At 37.3% G+C, this 19,162-nt stretch overlaps 1 protein-coding gene across 1 annotated transcript in view; it reads right to left on the bottom strand.

Annotated features, from left to right (window-relative positions):
- Window positions 1-19,162, bottom strand: part of PRKCZ (protein kinase C zeta) — a 508,310-nt gene that overhangs the window by 80,844 nt on the left and 408,304 nt on the right. Inside the window, exons 11-13 of the mRNA XM_053690355.1 lie at window positions 11,288-11,385; window positions 3,233-3,319; window positions 1,540-1,675 (exon numbers count right to left, since the gene is read on the bottom strand). Coding sequence (XP_053546330.1) covers window positions 1,540-1,675; window positions 3,233-3,319; window positions 11,288-11,385 — 321 coding nt within the window. The remainder of the gene's footprint in view (window positions 1-1,539; window positions 1,676-3,232; window positions 3,320-11,287; window positions 11,386-19,162) is intronic.

The raw sequence follows: 19,162 nt of genomic DNA on the forward strand, positions 1-19,162 counted from the left end.
CATTCTGCAGAGGCTTAGATACAAGGTAATCACAGAGGTAAAACATTTATTATTATAACAGTGTCGGTTATGGAAAACTGGGGAATGGGTAATAAAGGGATTATCTATCTTTTTAAACAATAACATTTTTCAAGTAGATTGTCCCTTTAAATTGTAGCGCTAACCACAAACCACAATAGATTCCCACACACAGACTAAATGGGCTAACAAAGGACTGTATAGAATTGCAGACGTTTATGTTGAGGGAGGTTTTCTTTCGTATGAACAATACAGGGACATTGACCCAAATGACAAAAATATATGGTATCATTATCTACAGTTAAAATCTAGAACTCATGCAGTAACTGAGCTTTCCAAACTACCATTGAGTACAACTTTCGAATCTTTATGCCTAGCTAAAGAACCGGTGCATAGAACAATCTCTACACTATATCTTATTTTCAATAGCAAATCTAGAGAGGCCAAACCCCCGCATATTCTGAAATGGGAACAAGACCTTAATAGGACTTGGTCCTTGGAGACTTGGCTAACTAATCTAGACAGAGGCCTCTCCTTCTCACATAATGCTATGCTGAAAGAGAACTATCTCATGGTAGCATTCAAATGGTATATATATCCGACTAGATTCGGTGGGTTAGAAGGACCCTCCCCGAATCTTTGCTACAGAGGATGTAATGAAAGGGGGACGTACATGCATATGTGGTGGGAGTGTGAGAGAGCGAAAGAAATTTGGGAAAACACTTCAAAATTTCTTAGCGATCTTTTCCATAAACATATACAACTGACACCGGAACAGGCCCTATTACACTTTCCGATCTCTAATATTTTAAGACAACATCAAAAACTAGTCATGACCATTTGCATGGTGGTTAGAGTTTGCATAGCACAGTATTGGAAATCCACTCCACCGAACTTCACCTTCATTGCAAAAAAAATAATTCATCATTATGAAATGGCTAGCTTAGCTGCTGAGAATCTAAATACCAAAGATGAATTCATCATACAGTGGGAGCCATTAATTATGTACCACGAATCCAGAATACAAAGAAACATAGAGCCCCAATAATTTCAACCAATGCATTGTTGCACACCTCTGAGAGAGCCGGGGCCAACTGATCAAATGACCAGCTGACCAACTGATAACGGACGACTTTTCTCTGATACCATTTTATGGGTAGACCTTGCTCTTGTTGATTCTGTTAATACTTAACATTTGCTAAAATTTTTCATATTCCTTTATGTAAACGAGGGGCTACCGTGTAGCACAGTTTAAAAGCGTATACAAACGTATAAAAATGTATAAAATTGCATTAAATCATATAAAATGGTATAAAATGGTATATATTGGTATAAAATGCTATAAAATGGTCTCAACCCAATATGGGTAAGAGATAGACACCATTAATATTCTGCTGATTGCTTACATTTCATCTAATTAATCTGATTGTACTTGCCGACATTTTTTATGCATAACCTGTTATGAAAACTTAATAAAACTTTTTCAAATAAATTGTAGCGCTAGTCCTATTTGCTACTCACCTTACACATGCCATAGTCTGTTAACTTGATGTGACCATCAGCGTCTAAGAGAACATTATCTAGTTTCAGGTCTCTGTAGATGATTCCCCGTTCATGTAGAAAGTTTAGAGCTATACAAATTTCAGCAGCATAAAACCTTAAGAAAGCAATAAATGGTCAGTAACAGTGAAGAACAACAAATTTCTGTAACACAACACATTTATTTTACAATATCATCATTATTACACAGCATTTGTGAGAAATGATAGAGGGTCGAGCCTATCTTAACGAGCGAAAATAGGCAGCGGATGTTTGTATGCTACAATGGAACTACAAGTTAAGTACAAAGATTTACACAGTCCTTATATTACTACTAAGGAGAAATTGTTTTGAGTAGCAAACTTTCAATCTTGTATTTTCCCTTGCGGATAATATTTGAGCAGGACAGAACCATCTCCTCTCTCACACATATGATATACCAGTGTTCTTAAAAGTTAGCCTGGACTTTGAAAAGTTTATCTAGACTTTTTTAGTGACCGATCACTTATCAGTATTTTAACTTTTTATTACTACTAAGGAGAAATTGTTTTGAGTAGCAAACTTTCAATCTTGTATTTTCCCTTGCGGATAATATTTGAGCAGGACAGAACCATCTCCTCTCTCACACATATGATATACCAGTGTTCTTAAAAGTTAGCCTGGACTTTGAAAAGTTTATCTAGACTTTTTTAGTGACCGATCACTTATCAGTATTTTAACTTTTTATACATTATTTCTTGTTTATATGTATGCATTTTGGAAAACACCAAATGTGTTCTGATATATATATTTTAAAGCCAGTGTCATTTAACCATTAAATATTTCTATTGATTGTTTTAAAACTGTTTGTTTTTTAAGACTCTTTTTATTGGTTATATTTAACCTATTATAGAAGTATCGCTTCACATCACTATATGATTTAAGATCCACTTGTCACCTCATTGCTCCCCAGCGCTTTATTGTGAACGAGTTCAGTAATATAGCTAGACGCTATTTGTTTAGTGCATCTCTCTACATTTTTTTATGATTATTTGTGGCACTGATTTTACTGTAAGTGTTTAAAAAGGCCAATAAAAATGTTAAGTTGACAAAAAAAATTGTAATGATTTGTGAACAAATTTGTAATGATCTCATATTTAAATTGACTACACAGAGGATCAAATAGATGGTATTGAAGATAGCAGAACGTGTGACTTATATTTAATAATAGTTGGACCTATGTCCCTACAGTACATACAATATATAAGTAGTTGATTAGCAACTTCATATGAAACACAGCTTGTTACTGATAGTTTGAATTAATTGAGATGCTGTTTAAAGAATGCTGCTAATGGAACATATACAACCAACCAGCTCTATGTCCAGGGTAAATAGAGTAATTTTTGTTTTTAATGGCAATGTGTTGAATTAAATTATTCCTTCCACCTGTCTTTAGTTTTGCGCATCATTTCGTAAACCAGCGTTACTTTTATATTCATTTATCTTTTTCCCCCAAGTGCAAAATACTTTACAGAGGAAGTAAAACTGCCACTAAAATCAACTAGAATTTAAAGACAATTCTTACTATAAAGCTGCTACAAAGCAAATGCTAACAATTCTGTTTTAGTATATTTTGGTAAGATTTCGGGTGGTGAACAACAAATTACTACATCACATTACTTTGTTTTTCTTTTACCTGGCGTGTTCTTCAGGAAGTTTTCTTTGCCGTTGCATATGAAACATGAGGTCCCCTCCATTTACATATTCTATGACCAAAAACAACCTACAGGAGGAAATAAACAGCAGCATTCAACCTGAAGCATTATATAAAAACTATAGTGAAATATACTGTATATATTCTGAAGAAGCGTGAGCGAAACGCGTCTCACTGGAGCCTTATGTGGAGTGTTATCTCCAATTTTTAATCTGCTTTATTATTTATAAGAATAATGCATTGAAATAGTATTTTTTTTCTTTCAATAATATAAATAAAGGTTACATTTTAACATGTGATTGATAGGTAACTACACCCTTGCACTTTTTAACGTTGTATGTCTAATTAAATTAATCTTGTTTGGGATTTGAAACTGCAGATGGAACAATATTAACCCTGAATTGTTTTAATCTCATCACAGAGATATGTTGGGGTGGTCTCTCCCAGCATAGCTTTGTGCAAAAACATAATTTATGTAAGAACTTACCTGATAAATTCATTTCTTTCATATTAGCAAGAGTCCATGAGCTAGTGACGTATGGGATATACATTCCTACCAGGAGGGGCAAAGTTTCCCAAACCTTAAAATGCCTATAAATACACCCCTCACCACACCCACAATTCAGTTTAACGAATAGCCAAGAAGTGGGGTGATAAGAAAAAAGTGCGAAAGCATATAAAATAAGGAATTGGAATAATTGTGCTTTATACAAAAAATCATAACCACCACAAAAAAGGGCGGGCCTCATGGACTCTTGCTAATATGAAAGAAATGAATTTATCAGGTAAGTTCTTACATAAATTATGTTTTCTTTCATGTAATTAGCAAGAGTCCATGAGCTAGTGACGTATGGGATAATGACTACCCAAGATGTGGATCTTTCCACACAAGAGTCACTAGAGAGGGAGGGATAAAATAAAGACAGCCAATTCCTGCTGAAAATAATCCACACCCAAAATAAAGTTTAATGAAAAACATAAGCAGAAGATTCAAACTGAAACCGCTGCCTGAAGTACTTTTCTACCAAAAACTGCTTCAGAAGAAGAAAATACAACAAAATGGTAGAATTTGGTAAAGGTATGCAAAGAGAACCAAGTTGCCACTTTGCAAATCTGATCAACCGAAGCTTCATTCCTAAACGCCCAGGAAGTAGAAACTGACCTAGTAGAATGAGCTGTAATCCTATGAGGCGGAGTCTTACCCGACTCAAAATAGGCAAGATGAAATAAAGATTTCAACCAAGATGCCAAAGAAATGGCAGAAGTTTTCTGGCCTTTCTAAAACCGGAAAAGATAACAAATAAACCAGAAGTCTTTCGGAAAGACTTAATAGCTTCAACATAATATTTCAAAGCTCTAATAACATCCAAAGAATGCAACGATTTCTCCTTAGAATTCTTAGGATTAGGACATAATGAAGGAACCACAATGTCTCTACTAATGTTGTTGGAATTCACAACTTAGGTAAAAATTCAAAAGAAGTTCGCAACACCGCCTTATCCTGATGAAAAAATCAGAAAAGGAGACTCACAAGAAAGAGCAGATAATTCAGAAACTCTTCTGGCAGAAGAGATGGCCAAAAGGAACAAAACTTTCCAAGAAAGTAATTTAATATCCAATGAATGCATAGGTTCAAATGGAGGAGCTTGAAGAGCCCCCAGAACCAAATTCAAACTCCAAGGAGGAGAAATTGACTTAATGACAGGCTTTATACGAACCAAAGCTTGTACAAAACAATGAATATCAGGAAGAATAGCAATCTTTCTGTTGAAAAAGAACAGAAAGAGCAGAGATTTGACCTTTCAAGGAACTTGCGGACAAACCCTTATCTAAACCATCCTGAAGAAATTGTAATATTCTCGGTATTCTAAAAGAATGCCAAGAAAAATGATGAGAAAGACACCAAGAAATATAAGTCTTCCAGACTCTATAATATATCTCTCTGGATACAGATTTACGAGCCTGTAACATAGTATTAATCACAGAGTCAGAGAAACCTCTTTGACCAAGAATCAAGCGTTCAATCTCCATACCTTTAAATTTAAGGATTTCAGATCCTGATGGAAAAAAAGGACCTTGAGACAAAAGGTCTGGTCTTAACGGAAGAGTACACGGTTGGCAAGAGGCCATCCGGACAAGATCCTCATACCAAAACCTGTGAGGCCATGCCGGAGCTACCAGCAGAACAACGAGCATTCCTTCAGAATCTTGGAGATTACTCTTGGAAGAAGAACTAGAGGCGGAAAGATATAGGCAGGATGATACTTCCAAGGAAGTGAAAATGCATCCACTGCCTCCGCCTGAGGATCCCGGGATCTGGACAGATACCTGGGAAGTTTCTTGTTTAGATGAGAAGCCATCAGATCTATTTCTGGAAGTTCCCACATTTGAACAATCTGAAGAAATACCTCTGGGTGAAGAGACCATTCGCCCGGATGCAACGTTTGGCGACTGAGATAATCCGCTTTCCAATTGTCCATACCTGGGATATAAACCGCAGAGATTAGACAGGAGCTGGATTCCGCCCAAACCAAAATTCGAGATACTTCTTTCATAGCCAGAGGACTGTGAGTCCCTCCTTGATGATTGATGTATGCCACAGATGTGACATTGTCTTATCTGAAAACAAATGAACAACTCTCTCTTCGGAAGAGGCCAAGACTGAAGAGCTCTGAAAATTGCACGGAGTTCCAAAATATTGATCGGAAATCTCACCTCCTGAGATTCCCAAACCCCTTGTGCCGTCAGATACCCCCATACAGCTCCCCAACCTGTAAAACTAGCATCTGTTGAGATTACAGTCCAGGTCGGAAGAACAAAGAAGCCCCCTGAACTAAACGATGGTGATCTGTCCACCATGTCAGAGAGTGACATAAAATCGGTTTAAAGATATTAATTGAGATATCTTTGAGTAATCCCTGCACCATTGGTTCAGCATACAGAGCTGAAGAGGTCGCATGTAAAAACGAGCAAAGGAGATCGCATCTGATGCGGCAGTCCTAAGACCCAACATTTCCATGCATAAGGCTACCAAAGGGAATGATTGTGACTGAAGGTTTTGACAAGCTGATATCAATGTTAAACTTCTCTTGACTGACAAGGACAGAGTCATAGACACTGAATTTATCTAGAAACCTAAAAAGGTTACCCTTGTCTGAGGAATCAATGAACTGATTGGTAAATTGATCCTCCAACCATGAACTTGAAGAAACAACACAAGTCGATTCGTATGAGATTCTACGAAAATGAGAAGACTGAGCAAGTACCAAGATATCGTCCAAATAAGGAAATACCAAAACCCTATTCTCTGAATACAGAAAGAAGGGCACCGAGAACCTTTGAAAAAAATTCTTGGAACTGAGGCTAGGCCAAACGGTAGAGCCACAAAACTGGTAATGCTTGTCTAAAAAGAGAATCTCAGACACTAAAAGTAATCTGGATGAATCGGAATATGCAGATACACATCCTGTAAATCTATTGTAGACATATAATGCCCTTGCTAAACAAAAGGCAGGATAGTCCTACAGTAACCATCTTGAATGTTGGTATCCTAACATAACGATTCAATAATGATAGATCCAGAACTGGTCTGAAGGAATTGACCTTCTTTGGTACAATGAAGAGATAAAATAAAACCCCAGCCCCTGTTCCAGAACTGGAACTGGCATAAATACTCCAGCCAACTCTAGATCTGAAACACATTTCAGAAATGCTGAGCCTTGCTGTGTTAACTGGGACACGGGAAAGAAAAGAATCTCTTAGCAGGAGGCCTTAACTTGAAGCCAATTCTGTACCTTTCTGAAACAATGTTTCTGAAACCAGAGATTAAGAACGGAATTGATCCAAATTTCTTTGAAGAAAACGTAATCTGCCCCATACCAGCTGAGCTGGAATAAGGGCCGCACCTTCATAGGTACTTAGGAGCTGGCTATAGGTTTCTATAAAGCTCGGATATATTCCAAACTGGAAATAGTTTCCAAACTGATACCGCTCCTGAGGATGAAGGATCAGGCTTTTGTTCCTTGTTGTGAGGAAAGGAACGAAATGATTATTTACCCTGAAAGAAAGGGAAAGCAAAGTTGACTTAGAAGACATGACAGTATTCCAAGTTTAATCCATAAAGCTTTTCTAGCTAAAATAGCTAGAGACATATACCTGACATCAACTCTAATGATATCAAAAGATGGTATCACCAATAAAATTATTAGCATGTTATAGAATAATAATAATGCTATAAAATTATGATCTGTTACTTGTTGCGCTAAAGCTTCTAACCAAAAAGTTGAAGCTGCAGCAACATCCGCTAAAAATATAGCAGGTCTAAGAAGATTACCTGAACATAAGTAAGCTTTTCTTAGAAAGGATTCAATTTTCCTATCTAAAGGATCCTTAAATGAAGTACTATCTGCCATAGGAATAGTAGTACATTAGCAGGAGTAGAGACAGCCCCATAACCTTAGGGATTTTTGTCCCAAAAAACTCTAATCTGTCAGATGGCACAGGATATAATTTGCTTAAACGTCTAGAAGGAGTAAATAAATTACCCAAATTATTCCATTCCCTGGAAATTACTTCAGAAATAGCATCAGGGAGATAAAACACCTCTGGAATAACTACCTTATTTAAACGTTTACATTTAGTATCAAGAGGACCAGAATCCTCTATTTCTAATGCAAATAACACTTCTTTAAGTAAAGAACGAATAAATTCCATCTTGGACAAATACAAAGATTTATCAGCATCAAAATGATGATGTTCATTTAAAAATTCATCTGAAAAAAAGAGAAGTTTTAAAAGACTTTTATGTATACTAGAAGGAGAAATAACAGACATAGCCTTCTTAATGGATTTAAAATAAATAAAATCTCATATGTTATCAGGAACACTCTGAAAATTAGATGTTGACGGAACAGCAACAGGTAATGTAACAGTACTAAAGGAAATTTTATCTGCATTAATAAGTTTGACATGACATGCAATACAAATAACAGCTGGAGAAACAGATACCAAAAGTTTATAGCAGACTTAGCTTGGTAGCTCCAGCACTGTGCAGTGATTTTCCTGTAGTAACTTCTGACTCAGTTGCAACGTGGAACATCTTGCAATATGTAAAAGAAAAAAACAACATATAAAGCAAAATTGATCAAATTCCTTAAATGACAGTTTCAGGAATGGGAAAAAAATGCCAGTGAACAAGCTTCTAGCAACCAGAAGCAATAAATAATGAGACTTAAATAATGTGGAGACAAAAATGACGCCCAAATTTTTTAGCGCCAAAAAAGACGCCCACATTATCTGGCGCCTAAATGCTTTTGGCGCCAAAAATGACGCCACATCCGGAACGCCGACATTTTTGGCGCAAAATAACGTCAAAGAATGACGCAACTTCCGACGACACGTATGACGCCGGAAACGGAAATAGAATTTTTGCGCCAAAAAAGTCCGCGCCAAAAATGACGCAATAAAATGAAGCATTTTCAGCCCCCGCGAGCCTAACAGCCCACAGGGAAAAAGTCAAATTTTAAGGTAAAATATGTTAAATTAAAATGCATTATCCCAAATATGAAACTGACTGTCTGAAAAATAAGGAAAGTTGAACATTCTGAGTCAAGGCAAATAAATGTTTGAATACATATATTTAGAACTTTATAAACAAAGTGCCCAACCATAGCTAGGAGTGTCACAGAAAATAAGACTTACTTACCCCAGGACACTCATCTACATGTAGTAGAAAGCCAAACCAGTACTGAAACGAGAATCAGTAGAGGTAATGGTATATATAAGAGTATATCGTCAATCTGAAAAGGGAGGTAAGAGATGAATCTCTACGACCGATAACAGAGAACCTATGAAATAGACCCCGTAGAAGGAGATCACTGCATTCAAATAGGCAATACTCTCCTCACATCCCTCTGACATTCACTGCACGCTGAGAGGAAAACCGGGCTCCAACTTGCTGCGGAGCGCATATCAACGTAGAATCTAGCACAAACTTACTTCACCACCTCCATCGGAGGCAAAGTTTGTAAAACTGAATTGTGGGTGTGGTGAGGGGTGTATTTATAGGCATTTTAAGGTTTGGGAAACTTTGCCCCTCCTGGTAGGAATGTATATCCCATACGTCACTAGCTCATGGACTCTTGCTAATTACATGAAAGAAATAAAGATTTTGGGCTACATACATCAAAGGGACAGTAAACATATATCTATATATATATATATATTTATATATTTAACCCCTTCTGTGCCTTTTCTGTAGCTGCAGGGTGCATTTATGGATTATAATACCACTGCTACAGCATATTTGTGGAAACACGTTAACTGGCTTTACAATTAAAGAGACACTAAGGTCAAAATTAAACTTTTATGATTCAGACAGAGCATGCAGTTTTAAGAGACTTTGCCATTTAAACTTTAAAGGCTCCAGAATCATCAGTATCAAACTTTTTAGAAAGACGAGCTATGGTAGATTCAACTTTAGGAGGAGTTGAAATTAATGAAGTTATAAATTCTTAAAGAAAAGGAAATAATTTATACATAGGGCCCCATGTAAGAAGAAGCGAGCGGACAAGCTTCTCAGCTCGCTGCCCGTATGTATCATTACACGCTCAAGTGAGCGTGTAATGCCCACCCCTTCTCTCGTGTGACCAATCGCGTAAGAGAAGGGATTGTTGCTCAACGAGAGCTCGCTCTCTGTGATTTTCCCTCACCACCTCAGAGGTGGCGTAGAGTGTAATGACCACTGCTTCTTACATTGCAGGAAACAGGCTTGCATATGCAAACCTGCCCCACAAGTGCTCCAGACCAGATTTCACTGCTTAGGGATAGATTTATTAAGTAAGGGCAGACAGAGGCATACATATTCACCCCTGTCGGCCCTAGCTCACTGCTGGCGGGCAGCAATCCACTGGCGGAATTCAACATTGCATACGAGTGCTATTTTGTGCTTGCCTGCAATCCCACCCCCTGCCCGCGCACAGCAAATTACACGCGGGCAAGAGCTGTCAATCTCCCTGTTTGGAAGAGACCAGGGAGATTGAAATTCTCCACCTAAAACCGCTGCTTTATAAATCGCAGTCATAGGGAGGAGAAGGGCTTGATAAATCGAGCTCTCAGTGTCTTGTAGCTGCTTCTCTGATTTGACATGGATTCCATGTACATTTTTGACACCAGAGATGCTGTGCAAACAAATACTTGTTGCCATGCACTCCTCATCTTTTACCAGGGGAAACATGATGGTGCCCACAGGAGACTGGCAGACCAGCATGAAAAGCCTGGAAGTCATTGCATACCAACCTGGAAGTTATTGCATACCAGCCTGGAAGTCATTGCATACCAGCCTGGAAGTCATTGAATGCCAGCCTGCACAGAGATCATTTTGACACCCAGAAACCTTTCAGTTTTCTATGGTACCACAGTCAGAAAAAATAGCAGAGAACTATCTCCATTAGTTATGGGAAAGGAAATTTGCCCTGTACACTTTGTGATGGACAGAACTACAAATTAAGGGAGCTAGTCTGAGTGTGGTGGGTATGATCAAATTCTTCTCATGCCATCTAGTGGATGGGAAATCTCCTCTGGTATTAGCTAGCTGATCCAAATGATAAGGTTACTAAAAGTTACTAAACTTGTACTGTAAAGTTTAACATGAATGTGAGTAGTTCTGTTTTACTTACTAAAAGGGTCTATTGACATACAGAGGAGTTTTCCATTAGGACGTTTAATTGTTTCCTGCAGCTAAGGTGCTACAGTTTCAAGCTGATCAGATGATCTATCTCCGATAAGCAATACTTAGGTTTGTGCAATCAAGCACTGGCTTAATGTGTTGCATTTTCTTACAGAATATACAGTAATAAGTTAATCCATTAAGACCAGTAAATATAGGGTTAAAAAAATAACAACTTTATTTAAAATGTGCAGAAGCAAAATGGAAATTCCTCGAATACCAAAAATGTGTGAATTTGGATAAAAGCTTTTTTTTTTTTTTAATGAACAAATTATTACAATTTTTATAACAAGGTAATAAAAAATGCTTACCGACTTGGCGTTTGAAAGCAGGAATGCAAACCGACTAGAAATGGGTTATTGGATGCTTGTTCAAACACGTGCTTCTCCGTCTGCACCCAGTCAATATCCTGACAATAAATACATAAAACATTAATGAGAAGTGAAAAATAAATCAAACATGCATGTGCAAGCTTACAAATCAGAGAAATCACTGGGTTATATACAAAATATATTATATTAATCACTAGCAAAGGTAAAACTGTGACAAAAAAATGGATTTGTGAACATAGGTTTGAAAAATACAGTTTTCTCAGTAATAGCCTAATTACGTCTTTTAATAAGGTAACTTTAGCATTAAATTATAAAGTCATTATTTTGTAGTTATATATCGTCTTTCAAAAGACATATGTAGAGACCAATACCGTGATTTTATAGGCAGGAGTGAAATTCAGAGGACAGTGCCACCTTATTATATTCATATGGCACTGAAAATGGGCATTAATAGAAGCAATTGTTTAAAGGGACAATCAACACCAGAATGTTTGTTGTCCCTTTAACAGAGCAGAGACCTATCTAACCTATATAGTCCAGCCCTACCACCAATGCTTTATATGTCCTTATAGCATCACTGTAACTATGAATCTGCTCCTTACTAGAAAATACCCTCCAAGCGGTAGCTTTCATGCTGTGTGACAAATACTGATTATAAGGCTTGTGCCTTTGTTTTGAATGTGAATTTATGACGAAAACACAGATATTCGTTTCATTTTCACAAAACTAATATCTGTACGAATTAACTAATTTAAAGAAAACAAAGAAATACTGATGAAATGTGTCAATATTAATTTGTTCCTTTTAAGTTAGCTGTAAAGGGTTAAACACTTAAAACGAATATCTGTGTTTTCGTCACGAATCCTGGGCAGGGCCTGCGTTAAAACGCAAAGGTTCTTTAGCGCAGACCATAAGATCCGCTGTGCTAAGCCTCCTATTAGCCCGGCTCGAGTGTCGATGAAGAAAGGTTGGGATCAGCGCGACTCTTAAGCACGCTAGAGGTTAGTATAAAGGATTCAGGTGTAAATGTTCCCCAAATATTCATTATTCATTTCATTTTAACTAATATTGAATACTGCAGCAGACAAATATAGTGAAAAACGAATATTTCAGAATATTCGTTCCAAAAGATGCGTCCGAAACTAATTTTTCACTGCTGCACAGGTTTTCTGATTATAAATAAAGAAACATATACTTTCTAAAGTATTTCCCACCATTTTTAACTTACTTTAAATGTTTCTAGGTTTGGAATGACAGCATATGGAATATTTCATCACTAGTTATGCACTAGGGGTGTGCGTTAACACCCTTCAAGAAGATCTGAATGTAAAGGTATATGGCCGTTCGTGGGATTCAACTCTTTCCGGAGCCGCATTTATTCGTGTAATAGTTTAACACACTAGGATCTGGATTTGCACTGATTCTACTGTGTTGAACTTTCAGAAGAATAAATTTGACTCCGGAAAGAGCCGAATCCCACGCGTGGCCCCCTTTTTCAGCATTCAGCTCCTCACGAGGGATCTGTATGCTTTCCCCTATTATACACACTGCGTACTAGGTGTTTTGTTTAAACTGTTAGTTTAAACAATGTTAGTGGGATGATCTGTAGCTGAGAAAGGACATGAAACTGATATTGTAACATAGAATTTTTAAACAAGCATAGTAAAACAACTTTGCAGTATATTTTTATTATCTATTTTGCCCCCTTATCACGTAATTTAACTATGAAAACATAATTTATGTAAGAACTTACCTGATAAATTAATTTATTTCATATTGGCAAGAGTCCATGAGCTAGTGACGTATGGGATATACAATCCTACCAGGAGGGGCAAAGTTTCCCAAACCTCAAAATGCCTATAAATACACCCCTCACCACACCCACAATTCAGTTTAACGAATACCCAAGTAGTGGGGTGATAGAGAAAGGAGTAAAAAGCATCAAAAAAGGAACTGGAAATATAATTGTGCTTTATACAAAAAAAACATAACCACCATAAAAAGGGCGAGTCTCATGGACTCTTGCCAATATGAAAGAAATGAATTCATCAGGTAAGTTCTTACATAAATTATGTTTTCTTTCATGTAATTGGCAAGAGTCCATGAGCTAGTGACGTATGGGATAGTAATACCCAAGATGTGGAACTCCACAGAAGAGCCACTAGAGAGGGAGGGATAAAATAAAAACAGCCATTTTCCGCTGAAAAATGAAAACCACAACCAAAAGAATACGTTTTCCTTATAATTGAAAAGAAAAAAAACTTAAAACATAAGCAGAGGAAATCAAACTGAAACAGCTGCCTGAAGAACTTTTCTACCAAAAACTGCTCCCGAAGAGGCAAATACATAAAAACGGTAGAATTTAGTAAATGTATGCAAAGAAGACCAAGTCGCTGCTTTGCAAATCTGATCAACTGAAGCTTCATTCTAAAAAAAGCCCACGAAGTGGAGACTGATCTAGTAGAATGAGCTGTGATTCTCTGAGGCGGGGCCTGACCCAACTCCACATAAGCCTTATGAATCAAAAGCTTTAACCAAGATGCCAATGAAATGGCAGAAGCTTTCTGACCTTTCCTAGAACCAGAAAAGACAACAAATAGACTAGAAGTCTTCCTGAAATCTTTAGTAGCTTCAACATAATATTTCAAAGCTCTTACAACATCCAGAGAATGTAAGGATCTCTCCAAAGAATTCTTAGAATTAGGACACAAAGACGGGACAACAATTTCCCTATTAATGTTGTTAGAATTCACAACTTTAGGTAAAAATGTAAATGAAGTCTGCAAAACTGCCTTATCTTGATGAAAAATCAGAAAAGGTGACTCGCAAGAAAGAGCAGATAATTCAGAAACTCTTCTAGCAGAAGAGATAGCCAAAAGGAACAACACTTTCTAAGAAAGTAGTTTAATATCCAAAGAATGCATAGGCTCAAAAGGAGGAGCCTGTAAAGCTCTCAAGACCAAATTAAGACTCCAAGGAGGAGAGATTGATTTAATGACAGGCTTGATACGGACCAAAGCCTGAACAAAACAGTGAATATCAGGAAGTTTAGCAATCTTTATGTGAAATAAAACAGAAAGAGCAGAGATTTGTCCCTTCAAGGAACTTGCAGACAAACCTTTATCCAAACCATCCTGAATAAACTGTAAAATTCTAGGAATTCTAAAAGAATGCCAAGAGAATTTATGAAAAGAACACCATAAAATATAAGTCTTCCAAACTCGATAATAAATCTTTCTAGAAACAGATTTATGAGCCTGTAACATAGTATCAATCACTGAGTCAGAGAAACCTCTATGACTAAGCACAAAGCGTTCAATTTCCATACCTTCAAATTTAATGATTTGAGATCCTGATGGAAAAACGGTCCTTGAGACAGAAGATCTGGTCTTAAAGGAAGTGGCCATGGTTGACAACTGGACATCCGGACAAGGTCCGCATAACAGAACCTGTGAGGCCATTTTGGTGCTACCAGAAATACAGACGAATGTTCCATGATGATCTTGGAGATCACTTTTAGAAGAACTAGAGATGGGAAGATATAAGCAGGTTGGTAAAAACAAGGAACTGCTAATGCATCTACTGACTCCACCTGAGGATCCCTGGACCTGGACAGGTACCTGGAAAGTTTCTTGTTCAGATGGGAAGCCATCAGATCTATTTCTGGAAGACCCCACATCTGAACAATCTGAAAAAACACATCTGGATGGAGTGACCACTCCCCCGGATGTAAAGTCTGACGGCTGAGATAATCCGCTTCCCGATTATCTACACCTGGGATATGTACCACAGAAATTAGACAAGAGCTGGATTCCTCCCAAGCAAGTATCCAAGATACTTCTTTCATAGCTAGGGGGCTGCGAGTCCCACCCTGATGATTGACATATGCCACAGTTGTGACATTGTCCGTCTGAAAACAAATGAATGGTTCTTTCTTCAATAGAGGCCAAACCTGAAGAGCCCTGAAAATAGCACCGGGTTCTAAAATATTGATTGGTAACCTCGCCTCTTGAGATTTCCAAACCCCTTGTGCTGTCAGTGATCCCCAGACAGCTCCCAACCTGAAAGACTTGCATCTGTTGTGATTACAGTCCAGGTTGGACGAACAAAGGAGGCCCCTTGAACTATACGATGGTGGTCTAACCACCAAGTCAGAGAGAGTCGAACATTGGGATTTAAGGATATTAATTGTGATATATTTGTATAATCCCTGCACCATTGATTCAGCATACAAAGCTGGAGAGGTCTCATATGAAAACGAGCAACGGGGATCACGTCAGATGCTGCAGTCATGAGACCTAAAACTTCCATGCACAAAGCCACTGAAGGGAATGACTGAGACTGAAGGTTCCGACAAGCTGAAACCAATTTTATTTGTCTCTTGTCTGTTAGAGACAGAGGCATGGACACTGAATCTATCTGGAAACCTAAAAAGGTGACCCTTGTCTGAGGAATCAAGGAACTTTTTGGTAAATTGATCCTCCAACCATGTCTTTGAAGAAACAACACTAGTTGACTCATATGAGATTCTGCAGAATGTAAAGACTGAGCTAGTACCAAGATATCGTCCAAATAAGGAAACACCGCAATACCCTGTTCTCTGATTACAGAGAGTAGGGCACCGAGAACTTTTGAAAAAATTATTTCAGCTGTCGCTAGGCCAAATGAGAGAGCGACAAATTGGTAATGCTTGTCTAGAAAAGAGAATCTCAGAAACCGATAGTGATCTGGATGAATCGGAATGTGAAGCTATGCATCCTGTAAGTCTATCGTGGACATGTAATGACCTTGCTGAACAAAAGGCAGAATAGTCCTTATAGTCACCATTTTGAAAGTTGGCACTCTTACAAAACGGTTCCAAATTTTCAGATCCAGAACTGGCCTGAATGAATTTTCTTTCTTTGGGACAATGAATAGATTTGAATAAAGCCCCAGACCCTGTTCCTGAAACGGAACTGGTATGATTACCCCTGAAAGCTCTAGATCTGAAACACACTTCAGAAAACCCTAAGCCTTCACTGGATTTGCTGGAACGCGTGAGAGAACAAATCTTCTCACAGGAGGTCTCATTCTGAATCCTATTCAATACCCTTGAGAGACAATCCTCTGAATCCAATGATTTTGGACAGAATCTGCCCAAATGTTCTGGAAAAATTGTAATCTGTACCCCACTAGCTGAACTGGAATGAGGGCCGCACCATCATGCAGACTTTTTAAACCTAGAAAAAGGAATAAAAGAAGTACCAGGCCTATTCCATTCCTTTGAAATCATATCAGAAATAGCATCAGGAACTAGAAAAACCTCTGGAGTAACCACAGGAGGTTTATAAACAGAATTTAAACGTTTACTAGTTTTAATATCAAGAGGACTAGTTTCGTCAATATCCAAAGTAATTAACACTTCTTTCAACAAGGAACGAATATACTCCATCTTAAAGAGATAAGTAGATTTGTCAGTGTCAATATCTGAGGTAGGATCTTCTAAATCAGATAGATCCTCATCAGAGGAGGATAATTCAGTATGTTTTCGGTCATTTGAAAATTCATCATCTTTATGAGAAGTTTTAAAAGACCTTTTACGTTTATTAGAAGGCGGAATGGCAGACAAAGCCTTCTGAATCGCATCAGCAATACAATCTTTTATATTCACAGGAATATCATGTATATTAGATGTTGAAGGAACAACAGACATAGTACTAGTACTGATGGGTACATTCTCTGCATGTAAAAGCTTATCATGACAACTGTTACATACTACAGCTGGAGATATAATCTCCGCTAATTTACAACAGATACACTTATCTTTGTTAGAACTGTTATCAGGCAGCAGGAATCCAACAGTGGTTTCTGAGACAAGATCAGATTGAGACATCTTGCAAATGTAAGAGAAAAAAACAAGCAAAATTATCAATTTCCTTATATGGCAGTTTCAGGAATGTGAAAAAAATGCAAACAGCATAGCCCTCTGAGCATAGAAAAAGGCAAGAGGAAGTGGGGTTTAAATAATAAAATTATATGGCGCAAGTATGATGCGTAACGCAAAACAATTTTTTTTGGCGCTAACAACATCCGGAAATGACGCAACTCGCGTCATAGCGGTCGCAACCTTGTGCAAGGAAACCTGGAGTCAACTAAGACACCGGAAATGACGAATTTGCATCACTGAATGTACCTTCGCGCCCAAAAAATTATTGCGCCAAGAATGACGCAATAAATATCAGCATTTTGCAGCCTCGCGAGCCTAAATTTTGCCTGCGAAAATTAATGAAAACAGTCAATTTTGAAGAAAAGACTATACCCCAGGTAAGAAAAAAAAACTTCCAAATATGTTTTTCCCAATTTTGAAACTGATAGTCTGCAAAAGGAAATATACATAAACCTGACTCATGGCAAATATAAGTACAATACATATATTTAGAACTTTACATTAATACATAAAGTGCCAAACCATAGCTGAGAGTGTCTTTAAGAAATAAAAACATACTTACCGAAAGACACCCATCCACATATAGCAGATAGCCAAACCAGTACTGAAACAGTTATCAGTAGAGGTAGTGGAATATGAGAGTATATCGTCTATCTGAAAAGGGAAGTAGGAGATGAATCTCTACGACCGATAACAGAGAACCTATGAAAAGATTTCCCACGAGGAAACCCATAGAATTCAATAGATGATACTCCCTTCACGTCCCTCTGACATTCACTGTACTCTGAGAGGAATCGGGCTTCAAAATGCTGAGAAGCGCATATCACAGAAGAAAATCAAGCACAAACTTACTTCACCACCTCCATAGGAGGCAAAGTTTGTAAAACTGAATTGTGGGTGTGGTGAGGGGTGTATTTATAGGCATTTTGAGGTTTGGTAAACTTTGCCCCTCCTGGTAGGATTGTATATCCCATACGTGACTAGCTCATGGACTCTTGCCAATTACATGAAAGAAATTGAGAATTTTTCCATTTCTGAGAAACGGAAGAGCACACTTTAGGCTTCACAAGCTTAACCCTGACACATATCTGTCCCTAACTGGCATCAGTGGAGCTAAAATAAGGAACTACAAAACAATGGTTAGTTTGCTAACAGTAGCTAACTTTGTCTACTTCAGTAACAAGTTCATATGGTCTCCTCCAAACAAGGCAAGTGGTTGATGGAGTTTAGCTATTAAAAAAGAATTGCAATAAACAAGGTGTTAATATATTCAAAACATTTCACACCTGCCTAGTATGGTAATTAAATAAAAGAGTGCAGAAAAATCTTGCATGGTGTTTTATGTCCCTTTAAGGAATACGTATCATTTATGTAGCAATATGTATAGTTAATGCAGCAATAAATATAGCTTATGTAGCAATACGTATAGTTTATTTAGGTAGCAATACATATAGTTTATGTAGCAATACATATAGCTTATGTAGCAATATGTATAGTTAATGCAGCAATAAATATAGCTTATGTAGCAATACGTATAGTTTATTTAGGTAGCAATACGTATAGTTTATGTAGTAATACATATAGCTTATGTAGCAATATGTATAGTTTATGTAGCAATACATATAGCTTATGTAGCAATACGTATAGTTTATTTAGGTAGCAATACATATAGTTTATGTAGCAATACATATAGCTTATGTAGCAATATGTATAGTTTATGTAGCAATACGTATAGTTTATGCAGCAATACGTATAGCTTATGTAGCAATATGTATAGTTAATGCAGCAATACGTATAGTTTATGTAGCAACACGTATAGTTTACGTAGCAACACGTATAGTTTATTTATGTAGCAATATGTATAGTTTATGCAGTAATACATATAGTTTATGTAGCAATACATATAGTTTATGCAGCAATACGTATAG

This window comes from Bombina bombina, chromosome 8, assembly GCF_027579735.1.
Source record: "Bombina bombina isolate aBomBom1 chromosome 8, aBomBom1.pri, whole genome shotgun sequence".
NCBI lineage: Eukaryota > Metazoa > Chordata > Amphibia > Anura > Bombinatoridae > Bombina > Bombina bombina.